Source organism: Mesoplodon densirostris, chromosome 1, assembly GCF_025265405.1.
Source record: "Mesoplodon densirostris isolate mMesDen1 chromosome 1, mMesDen1 primary haplotype, whole genome shotgun sequence".
NCBI lineage: Eukaryota > Metazoa > Chordata > Mammalia > Artiodactyla > Ziphiidae > Mesoplodon > Mesoplodon densirostris.
The window spans coordinates 229,730,463-229,753,253 of NC_082661.1; the positions used below are offsets into that span (position 1 = coordinate 229,730,463).

General features: G+C 37.2%; 1 protein-coding gene across 1 annotated transcript in view; it reads right to left on the reverse strand.

Annotated features, from left to right (window-relative positions):
• TTC29 (tetratricopeptide repeat domain 29) overlaps window positions 1–22,791 on the reverse strand; it is a 265,146-nt gene that overhangs the window by 211,631 nt on the left and 30,724 nt on the right. Inside the window, exons 5-6 of the mRNA XM_060095162.1 lie at window positions 11,717–11,940; window positions 6,587–6,772 (exon numbers count right to left, since the gene is read on the reverse strand). Of these exons, the coding sequence (XP_059951145.1) occupies window positions 6,587–6,772; window positions 11,717–11,940 (410 nt within the window). The remainder of the gene's footprint in view (window positions 1–6,586; window positions 6,773–11,716; window positions 11,941–22,791) is intronic.

Sequence of the window (22,791 nt, forward strand, 5' to 3'; positions counted from 1 at the left end):
TCTCTCCTACTTGTATCTTTCTGAAGACATTAAGAATTTTTCTAAAATGATCACATTTACAGGTTTGTGCTTCAGATTAATGTTTTGTTTTCCTTGCATTTTCTACATCCCTCAATTAGGAGTGGTATTTTTAGTCCAGGTATTTAAAGGCAAGCAGAGTAGACAGTCTGCCCTTGGCTCTGCTCTCTGGCTAGGTGGAGCTAGTAGAATCCTCCACTTCTATCTCCATTTGGGGGGGCAGTTAGCTGGTAAGAACAGCACTCACTCAATTCCAGTGTCTAGCAGGCATTCTTCTAGGACTGAGATTGGATCTTCTCTTCCTTTAACTGACTTTTTCTCTTCTACTTTAATCCATTCTTTAAAATAGCTAGTCTTTGGTGGTATGCTTAGTGACCATTAGCAGGAACTAGCCTTGAAAAATCCTTGGCAGTGGGAACCCTATCGGGTTAAGACTTTCAGTGGTAGAATTCCTTTTTTTGTGTGTGTGTGATATGGAAAGGAATGACCTAATACATGGTGGATACTTCACTGAGAGGAAAGCTGAACTACTGCCCCTCATAAAATTCCTTCCAAAAAAAATGAAAGGTGGCATCTTCCCCATGATCACTAAAAATGGGCGGAGCCTGTGTTAGGGAAGGACTGAGCAAGACAGGATAAGTGGACTTCCAAATTCTACTCCTTTCCATGAGATCAAGATTGTAAGGTAGACGGTCCCTTACAGTGGTGGATGCCTCCACAAATCTGTTGCTGTATCTTCCTTTCACTACTGGATGCATCAGGGGAGAGGGGGACCATTCCACTGTATATTCACAACACTGCTCTTCTCCTGGTTCCTTCCAGCCCCTGGCAAATCACACTGGGACACACCATCTAGAATGTGTCCAAAGAACTGCCTGTCAACAATCAATTCTAGGCCCTGAACTGAGCAAGCCCACCAGGAGAACTCTTCTTCAGAAGTTCCCAGTCACTAGGAGAATTTGGGGTCAGTGTTGTAGATCTGGGTTAGCCTTTACTCAATCCCTGTGCTAAAATCACAGACGAAGGCCTGCAGACCTGGAAGATGTGCACTTTCCAAGCTGTACCTACAATGGCCTTCCCCTGCCTGTTCTCAGTGAATATGATCAGCACCCGTGGTTGTCACCCAACATCTACTTCTAATCATCCTCCTGGTCTCTCAGGATGGGAGGTCTAGACCCCAAGCCGATATGGGTTGAAATGGAATGGATTGCTGACAGAGTGAGAGACGCTACTTAGAAGCCACCCCTCTTTGAATTGGGAGAAGGAACGTAACAAAAAGCTAGACAGAAATCAAGGGTTACCCTGACCGATACTAATCCTCTAGGCTAGCCCCTGCAGAAAACAGACTTGCCTCCTACAAGGCTCCGTGGAAACCAGCCAGTCTCAGTGCTAAGTTCATTGATTTGGTCAAAGGCAAGGCTTGGACTCAGATCCTAAATCAAGGGAAGGGGAGAAGGTGAAAGGTGTTGGTGCTTGCTCAACTATGAATGCCAGTTGATCAACCCTGTCACTGGTTTGGTTTGCTCCACACCAATAAAGCTGCAACTGCAAGGCTTGGACCCTAGTCCCCTGACCCAACCACTAAATACTGACCTGGCAAGGGAGTATTGAAGTTAAGGTTCTGCTACATCATCTTATTATTGTTGCCTTGGCCGCAGACCATACCTGGGGGGAAGTCGGTGCTTCCCTAGTCATGGCTCTTAAAAAACCCTCTCTCTCCCAGACTCTGACACTGGCCCTGCTAGACCTCTGTGTGCTGCTCTAGAATGTATGGGCACATTTCTTTGAGGTCCAGGGTCTGAGAGCTTTCTCCAGTGCTCCACAGACGTGGTGTGAGTACCGCTTGTCCATTTGTCCTTCCAAATAGGTGACAATTCCAAAAGAAGATAGTCACTGATGTGCTACAAGTATTTGTCAGACCACAACTACTCCACGCCTGCTACCCCAGCAGATATTTCACCTGAAGAATGGGACTGCCAGCCCTTGCGCCAATAGAAGCCAGGCCACATTGCATACTAGAGCACCATCTTCAGCAGCAGTGGGAACTAGAGCTTGTGCTCAACTCTGGCCAGGGGGCTCTGGTCCCATGTGTGCTCGTGGGCTGAACATTGGCCCTGACTGCACCCAGGTGTCCAGTTCCTGTGACATGGTTTCTGCTCATGTTCATTTGCTCTCTAGTTCCCTGAGGGTGCTGGAGCCATGCCCTGGCCTACAGCTGCTTTGCTGGGCCCTGACAACCTGCCCTTTGCTATCTGCCGGCTGGTATCCTGCTTTTAAAATCTGAATGGGCACCCCTGGAACCAGGAGGATGCCACCTGCCCCTGAGCACAGCTACTGCCTAGCTGTTGCTTCAGGGCCTCCATATGTGGGCCTTGTCTGGACCAATCAGATCAGGTATGCAGAAGCTACACCATCATCACCTCAGGGGGACCCCCATATTCAGGTGAGCCCTCACTGCACTCTAGCCACATATCTTAAGTAGTCCTAGTTTACCCTGCTCATAAAAATTCTACCCCAAATGACAAAACCTGCACAGATAATTTTCACCATTGCTAAGTACATCAGATACTCAAAGTCAATCTCTAGAACTTCCATCAGCATCAACTCTGTCATTTTATCCATCAAACAATACAGGCATTGTTCTTGTGGCCAATGAACTGATTAAGGCCATAGAAAAATAGTTTAGATCTTTCAAAAAGTGGTTGCAAAACAAAATAACACAATCTAACTTAAAAATAGGTTTAGGGCTTCCCTGGTGGCACAGTGGTTGAGAGTCCGCCTGCCGATGCAGGGGACACGGGTTTGTGCCCCGGTCCGAGAAGATCCCACATGCCGTGGAGCGGCTAGGCCCGTGAGCCATGGCCACTGAGCCTGCGCGTCCGGAGCCTGTGCTCCGCAACAGGAGAGGCCACAACAGTGAGAGGCCCGCGCACCGCAAAAAAAAAAAAAAAAAAAAAAAAAGTTTATAGCCAAAACATTCTACGTATTATGGAATTTGTGTGCATTTTATCATGCTATGGAGTGGGGTATCTAACTGTGAGCTAGCCACTGACCCGGGAAGATAATATCACAGCAGCCCCACCCTGATCACATTTCCCAAACTCATCCTCACTCTCAGCTACTAAAATGATACAGTGCCATGGTTACTAATTGTATTAGTAGCCATTAGTAAGTGCTCCAATATTTGTTGAATGAGTGAATGGATAGATGAATGAATAAATAAATAAGTAAAGGAAGCAATGAATAAATCCTCCAATAGAAATAAATTCATAGATTTTAAAAAATCAGAAGGCGAGGGAAATCAGGAGTTGTAGTTTAACGAGTATTGAGTGCCAGTTTTGCAAGATGAAAAAGTTCTGGAGACCAGTTGCAGAATAGGGCGATTATACTTAAAACTACCGAACTGTACACTTACACACAGTTAAGATGGTAAATTCTGTTATACATTTTTTACTGCAATAAATTTTCAAAAAATCAAACCAAATTTAAAAATCAGAAATAAAATTTACAGGAAAATTCAGAATATGTTTATGATAGCTATCTGAATCTCACTGAGGCCACTCTTAAATTTTCATCAATGTAGCCCTGGCATCTTCAGCCCTCATTTTCATATATTATTTCTTATTTATTTTGTGACTTCTTTTTTCGGAGCCAGTAATTGACAGTTCCATTATTTGATTTCTCATAATTGGAGAATTTGATGCTTCCAATTATAAAAACAAAATAAGACTGAAAACAATTCTTATTCTTTTCAACTGAGGGATGTTCCTAGAGTAGAGAACAAAAAAGTGCTAAACTATACTTTAGTGTATAATTTTCAGGAATTTTCATCATTAGCACATCATGAAAGTAAAGCAATTCTTGGTCTGCATAGAGTAATGGCTGCTAGCACAGGCTCTGAATCCAGCTGACTTAACACTAGCCCCGCCACTAACCAGCTTAATTTCTTTGTGACACAGTATCCTCATCATTCAAAATGAAGTTCATAATTTCTAAAAGCTTAAAAAAAGTATTTACATCACTGATGAAATGAGAATAATAATTTTAAAAAGCTTAAGCAAAGGTTTTACTTTGAATTTTACTTAAGCAAGAATTTATTCCATTTTTACAAATTGAAACACTAAACTCTACTTTTAACAATAGGTTAAGAGTTTTAACAGGTAACTTCTCAATTATAGTAAGTAATAACCCTTCAGTACACAATTCTATAATCACCTATGGTTCCACATTCAAAAACAGCCACTCTTAACACATTGGTATATGATACATACCAAATATAATGATATTTTACATTGTGTTTTGAATCTTGTTTTCTATTTAACGTATCATGAGCATTTTCTCAAATCAATATACATTTGAGATTTCCTATACAATTTAGAATAAAATCCAAAGTCCTCAGCTTGTCCTACAAGCCCCAGTGTGATCCCAAGCCTCCTGGTCTAAACTTAGCTCCTTTCCTTCTACCCCCAGCCTTCCTCACTGGGCTCCAGACAGTGCTCAGCATGTACTTGCCTCAGGGCCTTTGCACTTCCCATGTCCTCTCTCTAAAAACCTCTTCCTCCAGATTCTCATAAGGCTTACTCCCTCACTTTATTCATGCCTCCCCTTCTAAAAGGTGAACACCTTATGTAAAGTAGCAACCACTATCTATCCCTTTGCCTTATTTTTTTAATTTTTTTTTTTTTTTTTTTTTTTTTTTTTTTTTGCTGTATGCGGGCCTCTCACTGTTGTGGCCTCTCCTGTTGTGGAGCACAGGCTCCGGATGCACAGGCTCAGCAGCCATGGCTCACGGGCCCAGCCGCTCCGCAGCATGAGGGATCTTCCTGGACCGGGGCACAAACCCGTGTCCCCTGCATCGGCAGGTGGACTCTCAACCACTGTGCCACCAGGGAAGCCCCCTTTGCTGTATTTTATTTTTCATCACAGCACGTACCAGTACTTCATATGTTATATAGCTATGAGTGGTTAAGGCCTGTTTTTCCCAGTAGAATGTTAGTGCCAGGAGGGCAAAGATTTTGTCTGTTTTGTTTACTGTTTTATCCCTAGGCACTAGGTTCTAAACAAATATTTGTTGAATGAATGAATTTGGCTCTAGTTTGTAATTTCATGACTGCACAGAACTCTGTTGCATGGGTGTTGCTTAATGCTGCTAGTCCCCTGTTTTGAGACATCATAAATTGTACTGCCATGGATACACTTAAACACAGTCTCTTAAATATTTTTGGATTGTTTCTTCAGGGTTGAATTAGTGGGGCAGCTTCCTAACCATCCCCCCTTTCTCTTATTCCTCTTCCCACAGGGTGTATCACAGCCAGACTTCCATCAAACTCCTTTCCTTGTCCTGAAGGTATAGCCCAAATTCTATAGAGTTTGGTTCAGCCCAAACTCTGAATGCTGGCATGTTCCTAGTATGCCTTTCCATACTCAGTTCCCATCACTGCTCAGAAATAAACTTTCCACTTTAACCAGGTCGCTCCTCTTATCAGTTTCTCTAATTATGCTTTAGTATGTAGTTCCCTCTTACAGAATATATTCCTGTTTCTTTACCCGCCTAAAGTCCACCCATCGTCCAGATCGCCCACCAGTCCCTCTGACTCCATCATGCCTTCCTTAGATCTAGTTTGTATGATCTCTCACTTCTTTGAATTGTTCTGTTCTTTCCCATACCTATCACTCAAGAGCTTCCCTGACTATCAGCCACGTTACAGCACCGACCATGCTGTAGATTACAATGTGCAATTTCCTGAAGCACAAAAACCTTTTCCCCTCCCTTCTCAAAGTCCTGTGCAGTTCTAGCCACAAGATAATAAATATTTTCTAATTTAACTCTTTTGCCAAAGTCAAAACTCTTGTGGAAAATGAGACAGTGTTCTGAGGGAAGAAACAGAATTATTTCTGAGCAAATATTTTATCTTCTCACATATTTTATTTGCATACTATCTACCCACTATCCTTCTATAAATAAATTTAATTCTTAACTTTCTGTTTGCAATCCTTATTAAGCCACCAAATAAAATATGTTTCTAATGAATTTTTGTTGTCCTTTCAGACTTTGGCTTAAGATAACATTATTAAGAATGACATTATTTTTAAAGGAATATTTCCTTCAGAAATTATTAAAAAATCACAACAGGGTGGTACCCGAGTTATATGGGTTATATATATGGGACTTGGGATGCTAGGAAAATCACAAAGTGTGCCTTTCCTTTTTCCCATTTTCATACATAAGAAATCAAATTAAAATGAACAAGCAGGTCTGTAAGAAAGGAAAAGCATTTCAAAACTGTGCAGCACATATGTGGATGAAGGATGTGTGTGGAGGCCTGGAGGAAGATGCTTTCTCTCCGTGATGACGCTGCTGGGAACTCTAGGCTGAGCACTCAGCAGAGGTATGACTGTAGCAATATGGAGGGTGAGTCCAAAGTCTCACCCTTTTGCTTTTTAATCCAAGTAACTCACATTCTTCTACTCAGCCTCAGGCCTTTTTCTCTACCCCCGTGTGCTTTCTGGTTGCCTGGACTTGGGATGCTTCAAAGCCCCCACGGCAGCCTGACAAATGGCTACTCACCATCCTCCTCAAAGAGCAGCCCCATGTGTGCGTGCGCCTCGGCTTCCTTCTTCCCACCGTCAATTTTGATGAGTTGAGCAATCTTAAAACATCGTTCATAGAAGTGGTTCCTTACCCACTTGTCTTCAGAATTATTGAAGTAACAGGCCAGAGCATACAAGTTATTATAGACCTCTTCAAAGTATTCTTCAAAGAGAGAAAAACATCATAAAATGCATTAGAAAGATGTCTCAAGGCACATCCCTTCAAATGGCAAACCAATATAGTGACATTTAACTTCTATTTTTCCTTAAAAGCATGATTAACCATTTAAAAAATGGAAATGCAAAAATTAATGTTTTAACTATTTAAATAATTACATTAATTAAAGGATGTGCACATGAGAAAAACAATAAAATTCTTTCGGAGAGCTTAGACCCTATTAGAAATTGACATACTCTTTGGTTGAAACAGGAGTCTTTATATAACACAAAAAAACAGAATGGTATCTACCAGCAATGTGCTCAGTTCTTTTGGAAGAAATGAGTATGTGGTATCAGCAAGTACTTTTCCCATTGAAGATATGAAAAGTATTTAGAGATTCCAGAGAAAGCAATGTTTCTTAACCATGGCAAAAAGATGAATGAAGAAAGCAGATGGAATCTGAAAATAGCAAGGTATTTTCACCCAGAAGAAAAGGCAAGCATGCAGCTTATAGATAGAAGAAATGATGATCACAATGACCACATAACCTCCTTACACTTTCTAGTGCTGTTTCTGACAATACAAGTTACCAACAATGTTAAGGAAAAGTGCATTTCTATGCTTATCTTTTCTATGAGTATTTTTTTTCTTTCGAAAATACATTAATATTAGTCATCCCTCTCACTCAGTTACTAGTTTATTAGTTGTCAGTTTATTAAACCCCCCTTTTTTCCCAAAGTGGCATTTGACCTATTTGTACACAAAAAAGTATATTAATAAACTGTGAATCAGTCTTATAAACTCCACTGCAATCAGTCATAAACTTAAACAAAAATGTTTGTGTTAAATTGTGCCTCACCCTCGTACATTTCATTCTATTGGTGGATATGAACAAATTCATTATCTTTATGTTTCTTTGCATTTGTGCTTAAAGCACAGTAGTAAATGTGTGGTAGCCTCTGGATTACCCTTCCAAGGATTTTTAACAACAGTAATTATCTATTGGAATTAACTGATACTAATTGTTCACTACTATCAGAAGAGTCAACCTATATATTCCTGGAAGAATTACAATTATGAAAAGCATTTGTATATTGCCCACTGATACTCCTGTAAGATTAACATCAAAAGGCTCAGAAAAAATGACATTAGGCTGATTACCACAAAAATTAACTTTCAAAAACTGTACATAAGTCACTCCAATGTTTCCAAAGAAATTTCTAAAACCTATGTCATGTTTTTACACACATTGCTTCATAATTCCATAGGAGATGAAGATTTATCTCAAAATAAGTTTTAGACCTAAAAAATAAAGTTAAAAAACAGTTCTCCCTATCTACCATTTTTGAAGGCACTGGGGATTCTGGAGACCATTCTGCTTTTTAAGGTATTCACAATAGGCAATAGCTTAGGTGAAAAGTAGAGGGTACCCTGAGCTATTTACTTCAAATGAATACTCTCATTTCAGAACTGACTTCTCCTATGCTTTATCTTTCCATTCTGAACCTTCTGCCTAATATGAATAGAGCACTAAAATATGTTTTGTAACATTTTATATTCTTTCTCATATTTAATGATTAGAGGGTTGCTGTTTTTTAAAACCTGTAAATAAAACATTTCATATCTTCCATTTTAAAAAGTTACATGAAGAGATTTTTTAAAATATATGCAATCCTGAAATAATTTTTCCTTTTTTCAGTAATTAAACCTTAATAGAAAAACCTTTCCAACATTTCATAAGCGAAGTATTTGGTTTTGTTTAGAATGAGTTATATAAGCTATTTAGATTACATACTTAAAGACTACTTGTCAGCTAAGCTATTTTTCTATGGAAAAATTGAGTGTTTTTCAGAGTATTAAGTATAAAGGACTATATCCAAGTTTTGAATCTTTGGATAATCCACATATATGGTCTGTACCCTTTACATTCTAAGCAGCCTTTTTTCCTTGCTTGTGGAACACTTCCTTGAATTGTCAGCAGGTATATTTATAAGATGAAAATCAATTTTACTGTTGATTTATTATTGAGACCAATATTCGTTATGCTACCTAAAAAGGAGATCTCATGATGAAATAAATTTGGAAAATGCTCCTGCTAATTTCTCTCTTTCAGTGAACCACATAATATACATGAGCATATTAAAGGCTCTGATAAGTCCTGCAATAAACCAACCTGCTTAATGTATATGTTAATTCACTTGGTTGTTTCTCAAACTTATTTCACCAATTACTTTTGTTTTGCTTTACATAAACTGTATAAATATCCTGTGGGACTCTGCTTGAGTAGAACATACTTTGGGTAGCTTAAATAAATGTTATTAGAGAAGAAAATTGCTGCTTAACCCTTAACAATAATTTAAAGTCAAGTGTAAATCATGTTTGAATTATCTATTGATTTGGCTACCCATTACCATTATTGCCATCTCTTCCCCAGCCCCATGGGACACAAGGCCCTAATCATAATGTTACAGATGGTACAGAGATGATTCACAACAATGGGAAATATAAGAAATGCTATCAGGGACAAAGAAACACTTTAACAAACAGAAAATAATCCAAAAAGAAATGACTGTCTTACTTTAAACACTTCTTTGCTATAAAACAGAAAGTGCTATTTTGAAAAGTAATTTAAATAACTCTAGGTTCCTGCTCTGCCAAGTCTCAAGGGACAGAATTGACCTGAGATGACTATTGTTAGTGCCACAGCTTTGATTACATGGACTTCGCTGTGACCCTAGAGTGATGGTCTTTCCAGTAAAAAGCAATGAGAATACTCAGAGATATGCTGCTTCAAGATAATTGTCTCAGATTCCACAACCATATGGGGTGAAATCTTCAAGGCACTATTAAGAGATCTCTGTATTCTAGATTAAGTGTGTGTGTGTGTCTGTGTGTGTGTGTGTATGGGTTTTAAGATTTAAAATTAATTCAAGTTAATAAGAGTTTCTGTGCATATCCCCTATACCATTTTCTGGGACATTCTTAACTCAATCACAATTTTTCTCCTATGAAGTTCATGTGTTAAATGTGAAAAAATTACACACATTTTAAAAAAGGAGCATACAAATATTTACATGTCCTTCAACTGAAGTATTTCCAATAATACTTTTTTGCAATAATTTTAACTTTCTGTATTTTAACCAGGCAAAAGCCACTGCACTTTGAAGTCGATTACCTTACAGAAGAGTTGTTCTGAGCAAGAGGTAATTTTGTTCCATTTAACAAATGTAACCTTAGTTACCATGAATATATGATAAACCACTCAGTAAAGAAAATATTTCATTACTTGTACCATGTGTATAAGACATTGGCTATTGTAAAGTATGGACTTTAAAAATTTTTGGAATTGGAGAATCATTTTAATTTATATGCATATTTACTTTTCTTTCATAAAAGATTACAAATTAAAAGTTTTATACCTTCAGATTATTTAGCATTTAGTTTCTTTACAATTACAAAATGCTTTATGACAAGTTTCTCATATTTATGACACTTTATAACTAGTGATGTGTTTGGCTCATATTTATGCTACTAAAATGAATGCTTCTATTTAAAACATTTAGTGAATGTGATTAATTCACCTTTGAAAATGACTATGAGCAAATTTTATCTGGATCAATTCTATTTTCAGTAAAAATATCATTCAGAAGTTGGGGCTGACACTAGAATGTAGGTTTTCTTACAATAGCATTTTAAAATTTTAAACAGTTAATTTCTTGAGAAATTATATGTAAATCACATTTTAAAATTTACCAAAGGACTCTATTTTTAAAGTCAGTTCTGCAGTTAAATACTTTTCATCATACAAATAATCAAATAATCACCTCTTGTCTACACACACACACACACACACACACACACACACACACACTAGTTCACATGTAGTGTTGTTAGGACTTCTGTATATCTCATATTTGTAAGTCAGGTCACAACCAGATAGGAAATATGTATATTGACTCCACTATAGAGGCTAAAAGACTTCTGCTGCACCTCTGATGCTGTTTCTATGTCCTTATCAATTTTCCACATTGCAGCACTGGGTAACAAAACATTGTCTAATACTCTATTTTCCCATAGAAAGGCCTGAAATGAAGTACAGACATCATCATGTTGGGGCTTGAGCTTCTCTTTTTGAGTCCTGTGGTGTTTTCACACAAAAAGTTGAACAAAAGAATTTGTTTGGATTTGTTTGGTGAAAACACCAAATTTATATGTCAACTTTTGGAATTTCCTTTCTTTGATTATATAAAATGACCAATTATGAATATGTAAATAAGAAATACTTATGACAATATTGGTATAATTATAGTAGAGATTAAAATATTTTCTTCAATACTTGAAGCATATAGACTTTCTGGAAAATTTTAGGATACCAAAAAAAAAAAAAGGAATTTATTAGAGATGATGTGATGGAAAATATAAAATTAACAATTTTATTCATAATTGTAAATTGCAGGCTTTTTATGTCTCCTCACTATTCACTAATAAAAATTCTCTGATAGAAATCTATAGAACTTATGGATAAAATCTTTCAATTACATTATACAAATAGTAGAAAATAAGTATAATTGTCAAGTTATAGTACTCTGAAAGTGTCTCCTCAGTGAAAGTCAATAATCAGATTATATACCAAAAAAACTACAGAAAGATGTATAATTAATGATACCAAAGATTTTAATAAATTGGAAAGCCCTGGAGATGTTATTAGGTTCTATTCATTGTCTTCCCTGGCTTAGAGTGACATCACCAGGACGGCTGTGTGTCTGGCCAGCCTTGTGATTCAGCGTTCTCTACCATTTATTCCATTTAGATGCTTAGCTGATTAGGTTGAATTGTGCTAAGATGTCTCAATGTTTTAAATTCATACTTGAAACAGTTTGGAACCTTCCCTCAGGCACTCACTGTTCTGCCTTCTGCGGTGCTGCTTCCCCAAATCCATCCACTCACCTTTCCTTTCAGCTGCTTCGGCCCTGGTCAGGTAGTAGTAGAAGTGATCCAGCTTGTCAGGCTGCTCTTCCAGGGGTCTCTGCAGCCAGAAGAGGGACCTCACTTTTGCAGTCTCCCTCAGGGCATCCCACTTCTCCATCAGAGCAAAGAGCTCAGTAAAAGACTTATGATAACCATCTCGCAGCATGTCCACACAGATGTTCTTCTTGTATGAGTTCCGGTAACTGGGAATAAGAATCAGAACACTGAACATGTTATTTTAATCCTTTAAACCTGTGCAGTGTTTTGATCCTATAATAATTAAAGGTTGAATCATGCTGCATTTTTTTCCCTCAGTGGAAGCGCTGAAAACAATGTTGACCTCAAACACTTATAACTGAACAACTTCAGTTTAATGAAAGATGCCAGGAACTATCTAAATACAGTAATTTTAGTGAAATTACATTATAAATATATCAGTTCCAGAGCTGAGCTCCCTTTGATAAGGACAAATAAGCTAGCTGACTGATGTTTTAGTCTGTTTGGGCTGATATAACAAAATATCCCTGACTGAGTAGCTTATAAACAACTGAAATTTATTGCTCAGAGTTCTGCAGGCTGGAAGTCCAAGATCAAGGTTACAGGAAGGTCGCCTTCTGGTGAGGGCCTTCTTCCTGGTTCACAGCCGGCATTTTCTAGTCATATCCTCACATAGTATAAGGAGCTAGGGAATAATCTGGAATCTCTTTTATAAGAGCACTAATCCCATTCATGAGCGCCCCACCCTCCTGACCTAATCATCTTCTAAAAGCCCCAGTGACCTACAGCTTTGGGGATTAGGATTTCAGTATATGAATTTTAGGGAACACAACATTCAGACCATAGCAACTGACAGTATCCAAAAATACTTAATACGTTAGCCATCCACCAAAACAAAACAAAAAACCAGTAAGGCAAGCAAAATTTAAATGTGTTGTTGAATATCAAAACAAAGCTCTATTAAGTGGTTTCACTGTATATTATGGAGGTTCATTCGTTCATTAATTTATTTACGCAGAAAATGTTTATTGAAATCTCTTGCTAAATATATTTTAAAAATTATTTTCAGTTAGGACTAACTTAATGATTTGTTATGTACTATTTCACTTCTAACAATAATAAATCATACACAAGGAGATGAAATGACAATTGAATAGTCCATTTATTTATTCAACAAATAGCTATTGAGTTTCCTACTAAGTGCCAGGCATTGTTCTAGACCAAACAGATTCAATGCCCTTGTGAAGTGTATATTCTAGTGGGAGAACACAACCAACAAATAAGCAAACAAATCATAAATAATTTCAGATGATGAAAATTGCTATATAGGAAATAAAACAGGGTTATGGAATAACAGTTGTGTGGTGGCTATTATTACACTAAGCAAGAGGCCTAATGATATACCTTTATACTAATTATTTTACATTTTTTAAAAATAGGATACAATTAAATATTTAGAACTGACTTGATGTGCTACTACTATCAATAAGCATTTCAGTGTGGAGTGGAGAGAGTCTGGAATTAGAACACCCAAGGTTGAGGTCAGCTCTTTCTAACCTCTCTGGACTTCATTTCTTCTCATCTGTGAAATGTGTATATTAATCTGTATTAATCTATGCCCTACCTACATCACAGGATTCTTCTAAGAACCAAGAAAAATTATGTATGTGAAGATGCTCTGAGAAACATGAAGTCCTGCAATAGACTCACCCTACAGAGTTTAAAAAACAAATGAAACAAAAATGCCCAGCTCCCATCACCAATAATTTTTTTACTCAGGGTATCAGCTTAGGTCTAGAACAAAATACTTACAGTGAGAAAGGGAGTGGAGAGAGGGAAGTAAAAAAAAAGGGGGGGGGGGGAAGACCCAGATCATGGACACCTCAAAGCCATGGTAAGAAGTTTGGACTCCAAGCTAAGAGTGGGATAGAGCCGTAGAAGGTTTTGGATCAGGGAAATGAGTCAAAGAAATTGTCTTTTAGAAAAATCGTATGGAAGGAATGTCCCAGCTGAACTGCAACCCTCCTGTACCTGGTGGCCAGTACAAGCCACCTATTGTTATAGAACTAGTCCACAAAGAGAGTAAGGAAACCACAGTCCCAGGCCAAAAACCACCATCTTGTCAAAATGATGACCAAAATTATTTGAAATGGAGAGGACAGGGGCTATCAAAGGGCAGATTTTTGTTTCTGCCCTTTAGCCGAGAGTGTGGAGAAGGAAACAGTGAGATGCTGAGAAGGGCCAGGTCCTCTCTCCCCTCCCCCCACCCCCCTGCCCCTACACAAGGGCATGGAAAGGCAGCAAAAGTCAATGCAGAGACTTTCTCAGCAGAAGAGGACTGGAACCAGCCCGCACAATGTCCCATAGTCCCTGAATGGTACAGGCCGAACACCGTAATTGTCTAGCGGGCTCTGAGTGTGGGACATAAGAGTTAATGGGAAGAGAGGGCTGGTACGTTGCCACAATGTTGCTGGCCACAGCAAGGGGATGTGTGCTAAAAGGCTGTTGGATGCGCTGCCCACTGGGGACTGTAACTCTGCGGATAAGAAGCAATGGGGAGCTACTGAAAGAGTCAGGTCAGCATATTTCCAGAGCTGACAGAAAAGGATGAATCCAGTACACCAGTGACGGACCCCTGGACAGCATCCCATAGGTTAGGAATGCATTCAACTCCAAGTAAGAGAAAACTCGGCCCACAGTGCCTTCAAAATTAGAGGTTTCTATTTCTCACAGCACAAGACACCTAAGAGTGGGCAGCTGCTGGCCTTGGTTCCATGGCCTGGCAAGTTCAAGGCCCATGCCTCTGGGATTCTTTTATCCTTCCCCTCACTGGTCACTGGAGGGCCTCCCCAGCTCCAGACATCATGTCCACCTTCAAGGCAAGAAGAAAGGGGAGAGTTCGGTGGCATCAGCTGTGTCTTTCTCTATTATTGGGGAAAACAAAAGCATTCCTGCAACTTCTGTTGGAGTTCCACTTTGGCTCCATGGGTGAGAACTGTGTCATTTGGCCATCCCTGGCTGCAGGAGACTAGAAAAACAAATATCCTGTCTGTTTTGGGGCACACTGCTGCCCCCAAATGAAACTGGAGTTATGTTAGCAAAGGGAGAAATGAATACCAGGGAGGCTAGTTCAATGTCTATCACAAGTCCTAGATCAAGACCTAGGAGTAAATGCTGACAAACTTCCACTCCAAAGTTTGCCAGATAAAACTGGGCAGGATACCCAGTTAAATTTGAATATCACATAAACCACAAATGATTTTTTCTTAGTATTATTAGTATGCCCCAAATATTGCATGGGAATACTTACACCAAAAAAATTTCTGTTTTTTTGAAACTCAAGTTGAAGTGTATGTTGTATTTTTATTTGCTAAACCTAGTAACCCTATTTCCCTCTACCCTGCACCCATGCTGTGTTGCTTCTATGTGGGAAAACAGGGTGAGGGGAAGGAGTGTTAGAATCTGAATAACCTGAGAAATCACTGAATTGGACTGACTTTACCTAAGAGGGATGAGATTGGAATTATACACTAGGGAGGATCAAGGCTTAGGGCCAGGAATTAAAATTAAGTCATAAAAAAATAAACACTTTCAATTTAGCATGCTTGAGCTTGTTGACTCTGAAATGCACACCAGATCCAAGAGAACAGAACCAGGAGCAGGGAGAAGAAATGGGAGACTCTGGTGTTCATGCAAAGGAGAGGCCACAGGGGCTGAACTGAAGTAAGGCAGGGGGATAAATAGAAGTAGGTGGATTCAATACATATTTAGGAGATAAAAATGCCGATTACTTGGTGACTGACTGGATGTTGGGGTTGATGGAAAGAGAAGAGCTAGGGTGAAAACAGGAGTCACGTGTGGGTATTTGGTAATTTGCAAAAGAGGGGAACCCAAAAGAATGAACAGGTTTGGGGAAAGATAATAAGTCTGTGTTCAGATAACTTGAGTTTGAGGAGAATGAAGGGGACATCCAGATGCTACCCAAAAGGGCAGTATGAGGGATGGTAAGGAGGTTTGAGGGGACAAGGGGCTGGAAATTCAACCTTGCCTCAAACAGGCACTGCCACACAGAGAACAAGCTTATGGTTACCAAAGGGGGAAGGTGGGGAAAGGGACTAATTAGGAGTTTGGGATTAACAGATACACACTGCTGTGTATAAGATAGATAACCAGGGACCTACTGTATAGCACGGGGAACTGTATTCAATATCTTGTGATAACCTATAATGGAAAAGAATCTGGAAAAGAATATCTATCTATCTATCTATATACACGTATATATAACTGAATCGCTTTGCTGTATACTTGAAACTAACACAACATTGTAAATCAACTCTACTTCAATTAAAAAACAACAACAGGGCTTCCCTGGTGGCGCAGTGGTTGAGAGTCCGCCTGCCGATGCAGGGGACACGGGTTCGTCCCCCGGTCCAGGAGGATCCCACATGCCGCGGAGTGTCTGGGCCCTTGAGCCATGGCTGCTGAGCCTGTGCGTCCGGAGCCTGTGCTCCGCAACGCGAGAGGCCACAACAGTGAGAGGCCCGCGTACCGCAAAAAAAAAAAAAAAAAAAAACAACAAGCACTGCCACCTTTGTGTGTCTATGCCTTGGCTGCCAGCATGTTTTCCTGTGAGTGAAGAAAGCATACTGGGGCAAAAAATATATAAATAAATAAAAATTAGAACGTTGATTTAAACAATGAAAATAAGTACATGTCAGGAGGCCATCTCAGTTCTAATCCCAGCTGGGACAGAAATGTAGAACATCATTCCCTGGGCCTTATTTCCCTCACCTGGAAGACGAGGGTGCTTTGGCTGGATTTGGTCCACCCAGCATCTAGTTTCATGTCCACAGACGGCAGTACTCCAAAGTATTTTTGGAAATGGCACATCGTGTGTCATCTTGGGACTTGATTTCAAAGATTCCCTAGCCAAGGGGTGGATCAGTGACCCAAATTAAGCCACTGGCCTCTCTCCCAGGATTTTGAATCTTGAGGCAAGAAACACAAAGATGTAGAAGGTTGCTGGAGCTCAGTCAACCTGGCAGTGACATCCTGACAAGAGTTGCAAGTAGTTCTTGCTACCTAGATCCATTCAAGTGTCCCACATCTTTTCCTTTTCTTTTGAGCTGGGTTCTCCCCTGAATTCAGCTAGTTACCAAATATCCTTCTAATAAAATCATTTCCATTTTATTTGGTCAGAATCAGTTTCTGCTGCCTGTGACCAAAGAATACGAACTGCTTCAGAAAGGATTGTCTTGTTACCCAAGACATCTTTCAGCCTCAAAACATCCATGATATATAATTAACATCAATTTTTAAAATTTCTAGTAAATTTTTCTTAAAAGACCATTCTTTGCAAAAGAGATCTCAAATAGAGATGTATTGAAAATGCCTATATAACTATGCTGATATCATCTCTATTTTATACACAGTTTTGTGTGCACACACATACGTATGTATGGTATAATTTAAGCCTCATTACTAATATTTGAGAGCCAGAAAGAGCAATTAGTGTTGTACTAAATGGGTTCCTATTTCAACCTTCATAGTTAATGAATATCATTTCTTTTAACCAGAATAATTTTCATTTTTTAAATTTGCTATCTGAAAATATTTATAAAATTGTATGTCAATTTCTACCATTATATGTGAATTTCTCAGGCTTTATATTTCACAACAGAGAATCATAGCCCAAAGTTTACTTGCTTTACAAAAAAGAATTTTTAAAAAATGCAAATAGAAATACAAAGAGAATCCAAATTCATTATTTTATTTATTTCATTTGGACATGAAGTTATTAGTCTTTGGTTTTACTTACATGTTAAAACAAATACTTATCTAAATTAAAACATGCTCTTTTTAAGTATCAGAAGAAGAAAAATCTCCTTGATCTGAAGTCACTATACTGGATGGAAGCTAAGAATACTAGTAAAATTTCTGGAGAGATTTGATACTATGGAGTTTGAGGAGAGTTCTCCTGACAGAAAAGAGGCCATTCATAGAAGTAGAAGTTGTGACATTCACAGATATGCTGAATATCTAGAAATTTACATCCTAAGGAAGATCTTTGCCACTGCAGCTACCTAAGGCTTTACCAGGCTAAGGGATGTAGCTGGAGAAGAATGGTTTTAAGAATGGAATTAAGTGGTCATGCATTTCATATGGATTTTTATTACTATTTAAAGGCATTATTCAATAGAGATTCTAAATATTTTGAATTTACATCCAAATTTCCCCCAAAGTTCTAAGTTAAAAAAATCTGTAGACTGGAATAAAGTAAATCTGAACAATCTGACATAACTCCATAGCAGTTGAATGTGTGGAGATGCTGGGAAATGGGGAGCTTTCTATTAAACAGCCACGGAGGAGATATTATATCATTTTTAAATTCTACCTTAAACCATTTTGAATAGCTACTATTTATAGAGCACCTATGATGTGTCAGACATCATTTCTAAATCACACAATAACTCTACAAATACTACTTCCTTTTTTTTTTTTTTTTTTTTTTTTTTTGCGGTGCGCGGGCCTCTCACTGTTGTGGCCTCTCCCATTGCGGAGCACAGGCTCCGGACGCGCAGGCTCAGCGGCCATGGCTCACGGGCCCAGCCGCTCCGCGGCATGTGGATTCTTCCCGGACCGGGGCACAAACCCATGTCCCCTGCATCGGCAGGCGGACTCTCAACCACTGCACCACCAGGGAAGCCCAACTACTTCCATTTTTACAGATAAAGAAACCATCTTCAGTGAGACTGTGACTTGCCCAAAATCATATAAGCTAATAAGTGGCAGGGGTGGGTTTCACACCCAGGTTTCTCGGATTACAAATTCTGAATTTTTTCTCTTTACCACATTGCCTCGTACCTCCTATTATATCAAATATTGTTAAGTTTTCTTCTCCTCCTCATCCTGCACACATTTTTGGGGTTTATTTGTACTGATTGTTTAGAAATTTGACATCATTATACAAGTATGATGTCACTCTCCAATTAGAAAGCCATTATCTTTCTTGGGAGTAACATATACACACTACTATATATAAAATAGATAAACAACAAGGACCTACTTATAACACACGGAACTATACTCAATATTTTGTAATATACATATATATATAACTGAATCACTTTGTTGTACATCTGAAAGTAACACAACATTGAAAATCAACTATACTTCAATCAAAAAGGAAAAAAAAAAGAAAGCCATTATCTTTATCCATATTAATCCACATTTGCGCTGGACTGGGGAGAGAGACTGGTGTTATTTTGTGACTCAGAGAATCTCCTTCCTTAAAATGAGGGAGCAGACAACCAGTAGCATCCGTGCAAAGCAAATTAAATAGATGTGATTCCCACACACGTGTGTAAAGTCTAATGGGGAAAACACTGACAAACATAAAACAAACATAAAAAAGGATAAAATTGTACAAATATGGAAAACATGAATGAATAGATATGTCAATCTATCTTATTCTCTTTGTACTTAGGTATTTATACTAGTTATTACATGGACTTTCAAAATTAAAATGCATTATCAACTACTCTAATATATGATTAATATATTTAACATATTTTTTCATAAGTCAAACTGAAATACTGTATCAAGGTGAAGCTACACATTCAGTCAAATATTTCAAAAGCAGTTCAATAAGCTCAATACTTTAAAACAAGATCATAAAACTTTTATTTAATCTGACAAAGATAAACTCAAAAGATATGTTATATCTAATCAAAAGTCAGGATAATACTTTTATTCCATTCAGTTAATATTTATAAGTCACTAGTGGGTTATCTATGTGTCAGTAACAACAGTCTTACATTCATATTGTAGGGATAAATGTTATTGGAATCACCACGGGATAATTACATTGACTGTTAAATTAATACTTAAATAGCTTCAGGTAATATAATTTCCATGGAATAAAGTGAGTCTCTATTCTTACTCATACTTTTCAGTGTAGGTAGATATTAGGTATAATTTGAATGAAAAAATCCATTTCTTCACACACACACACACACACACACACACACACTGATAAAACTCATATGTCGTATGGATATGTTTTATAGTTTTTTTGTGTATATGAAAAGGATACTTTTCTTTCCTAAAAAGCTAAAACAAGGACATAGCATTTCTTTAGCCACATAAATACATAAAGAAAGAGGGATTAGAAAGAAAAAAATTAACTATGTTTGAAATGATTTTACTTTAAAAGCATATAGAATGCTTTTATAATGAAAACTGAAAGCGTTTTTCTTAATATTACACACTTAGGTTTTTAACAACTGATTGATATGGATTAAGAATACACTACTATCACTCATACATATTTTTGTGTAATAAACCATTGAAGTTGAGATTTTTAGAACTTTTAATTTATTTTCTATGTACTTCAAAATAGAGCAATAAAAAAGTTTCAATACAGAAAAGGCTCTTTTTAAATTTAAAGGATTTCCAATGAGTTGACTGGTCTCTGGGGGCATCTACTGGAAATTTCACAAACTGCAGTCACATCATGTAAATTTGATAACTTTCATTATCCATTTTAATACAGATATTATTTTAATTGGTATGCAAATAAGGTGACACTCAAAGAAGATAAATGTAAAGTTATGCATGGTATTCTATCTCATCCATCTGGTAACAACAAAACATGTAGCTGTCTTTGGGATCAGTCAACAAATACTCAACTGTTAAAAATGTAAATAGGGCAGGTGGCATATCACAGATTAACAGTTTCCAAACCATCCAATTCTCAAGCTTGGAAAAATTAAAAATATATTCTAGAGAGAAACATATACATATTTAGTAAGGAATTATAATTAATCCAAATTAAATGCATGCAAAAAGCACTTCTAAAATTATGATGGTTTCTCTAAAAATTCATTTTGTATCCCAGTATGTCCACGAATCATAAATAACCTGGTAATCACTACTTATTTTCTATATAATTTAATTTGACTATTCATATGTTACTATCTCAAAAAGTATTTAGAATTTGTTATACTTGGAACAAAAGAATGTATCTATCATAATTAATATTACAATTAGAATTAGTTATTAATATAAATATTGTTATTAATTTTTCCTTAACATTTTTGGAGAACTTCTTTAAGGAAAATGAACATATAATGAACATGATACAATCACTGCAGCTCATATATATAAGTTTTTAATTTTATTTAGTTAGTTAGTTTTGGCTGCGTTGGGTCTTAGCTGCTACGTGTGGGAGTGGGGGCTACTCTTCGCTGCGGTGTGTGGGCTTCTCATTGAAGTGGCTTCTCTTGTTGCGGAGCATGTGCTCTAGGCACAGGCGTTTCAGTAGTTGTGGCTCGTGGGCTCTAGAGCGCAGGCTCAGTAGTTGTGGTGCACGGGCTTTGTTGCTCCGCGGCATGTGGGATCTTCCCGGACCAGGGCTCGAACCTGTGTCCCCTGCATTGGCAGGCAGATTCTTAACCACTGTGCCACCAGGGAAGCCCCTCATGCATAGTTTTAATATATATTTAAAATAAACCAGATAACTCATAATATTATTGCAGTTGTGACTAATCTTGTAACAGGAATTTTTAATATCACGGGCATTATACCAATCTTGATTTTCTTTGTAAAATATATTGGTCATATTTACTTTAAGATAAAATGTTTAAAATAATTATGAAGATATATCTATTGTGCTATACTTAATTGTACTATAATATACTTTTTATTGCTATAATTTTATATAAACGCCTCTAATAAAGATTGAAATATTTAACATTTTAGCTTCATTCCAAAGAAATACCACTAACGCATGTGTAAGTTTATAGTTTCTGGAAACTTCACTAGAATTACCATCCAAGTAAATGTGATATCACCTTTAATTGTATAAACTGAAAAAACTAATCAACATAAAATGTTAACAAATCAGAACATAAGTTATTAATATAGCACGGCTTTTGTTTCAGTTTAGATTTAGATTCATTTTATAGCTGTATGTACTTGATAACTAAAAAAAATAAATAAAGAAATTCCACCCCCAAGAGGTTATGGAATATAATATTTTGTGATTTTCTAAACAATTAGAAGTTTGCTAATTTGAATCTTTAGAGGAAACTGTTACATATACAAGTTTTGCTTTGTGTTTTTAGAAAATACAAATTTTCATCTATTAATAATCAAACTTAGAAAGCACAGTTAGATTTTCAACATTTTAAAGGTATATGTACATTGAAAAATTCCATTTGGAAAACAATTATTTAACTAAGTTCAACCTTTAATTCTTTTCTAAAAATGTTAATAATAATAAATAAGAGTTTACCCCATGGCATTTTGTAAATGTGACTATTACTAATTTAATTCTTCCGACCAAAAATAAAACACTAAAAAATCTGATCAGCAAAGAATTCTCCCAATAGCACAGTAAGAATTCACTTCAACATGAGTGATTTTTATTTTAGGATATATGGGCTATAGGTGTAGAATGGAACAAAGATGATTTCTCAGATTCAATTATGTTAGAGCTGGTATTTAGCACAAAAGGCAGTAACTTTTTGTGAGATCAATAAATGTTAATCTGTCAAATAGTATTTTTGCTGGTGATTATTAGCCTTTATCAGAGGAAAGCTGTGGTTATTCAGCAAGCAGTACTGACTGCAATCCTTACAATGGCTTTAAATGATTCCCTTAATAATATAAAGGCATTTTTTTATGTGTATACCCTGTAAGAATGATTTAATCAAATGATTTCCATTCAGTCAAATATCTGAAGTACAGTGATCATCATCAATCAGGAAAGAATAAACTATGCATCAATCAATATAAAGTATTACCAAAATATTTACCCATGTAGCTGTCACACACATTTTCTTTACGGAAAGATTTTCTTTATTGGAAAAATCTCAAACTTAAACACATTTTTAAAGTATTTCATAAGCAGTTCAGTGAAAAAGCACCAGAAGAAACCTCCTTATGTGAGGCTAATTACAGATATAATCTTTATAAATGGTCTAATTACTTGCAAACCCCTTCAAGAAATTCAAACTTTTTTATGAAAGAATATTTTATGCCAAAGATCATGG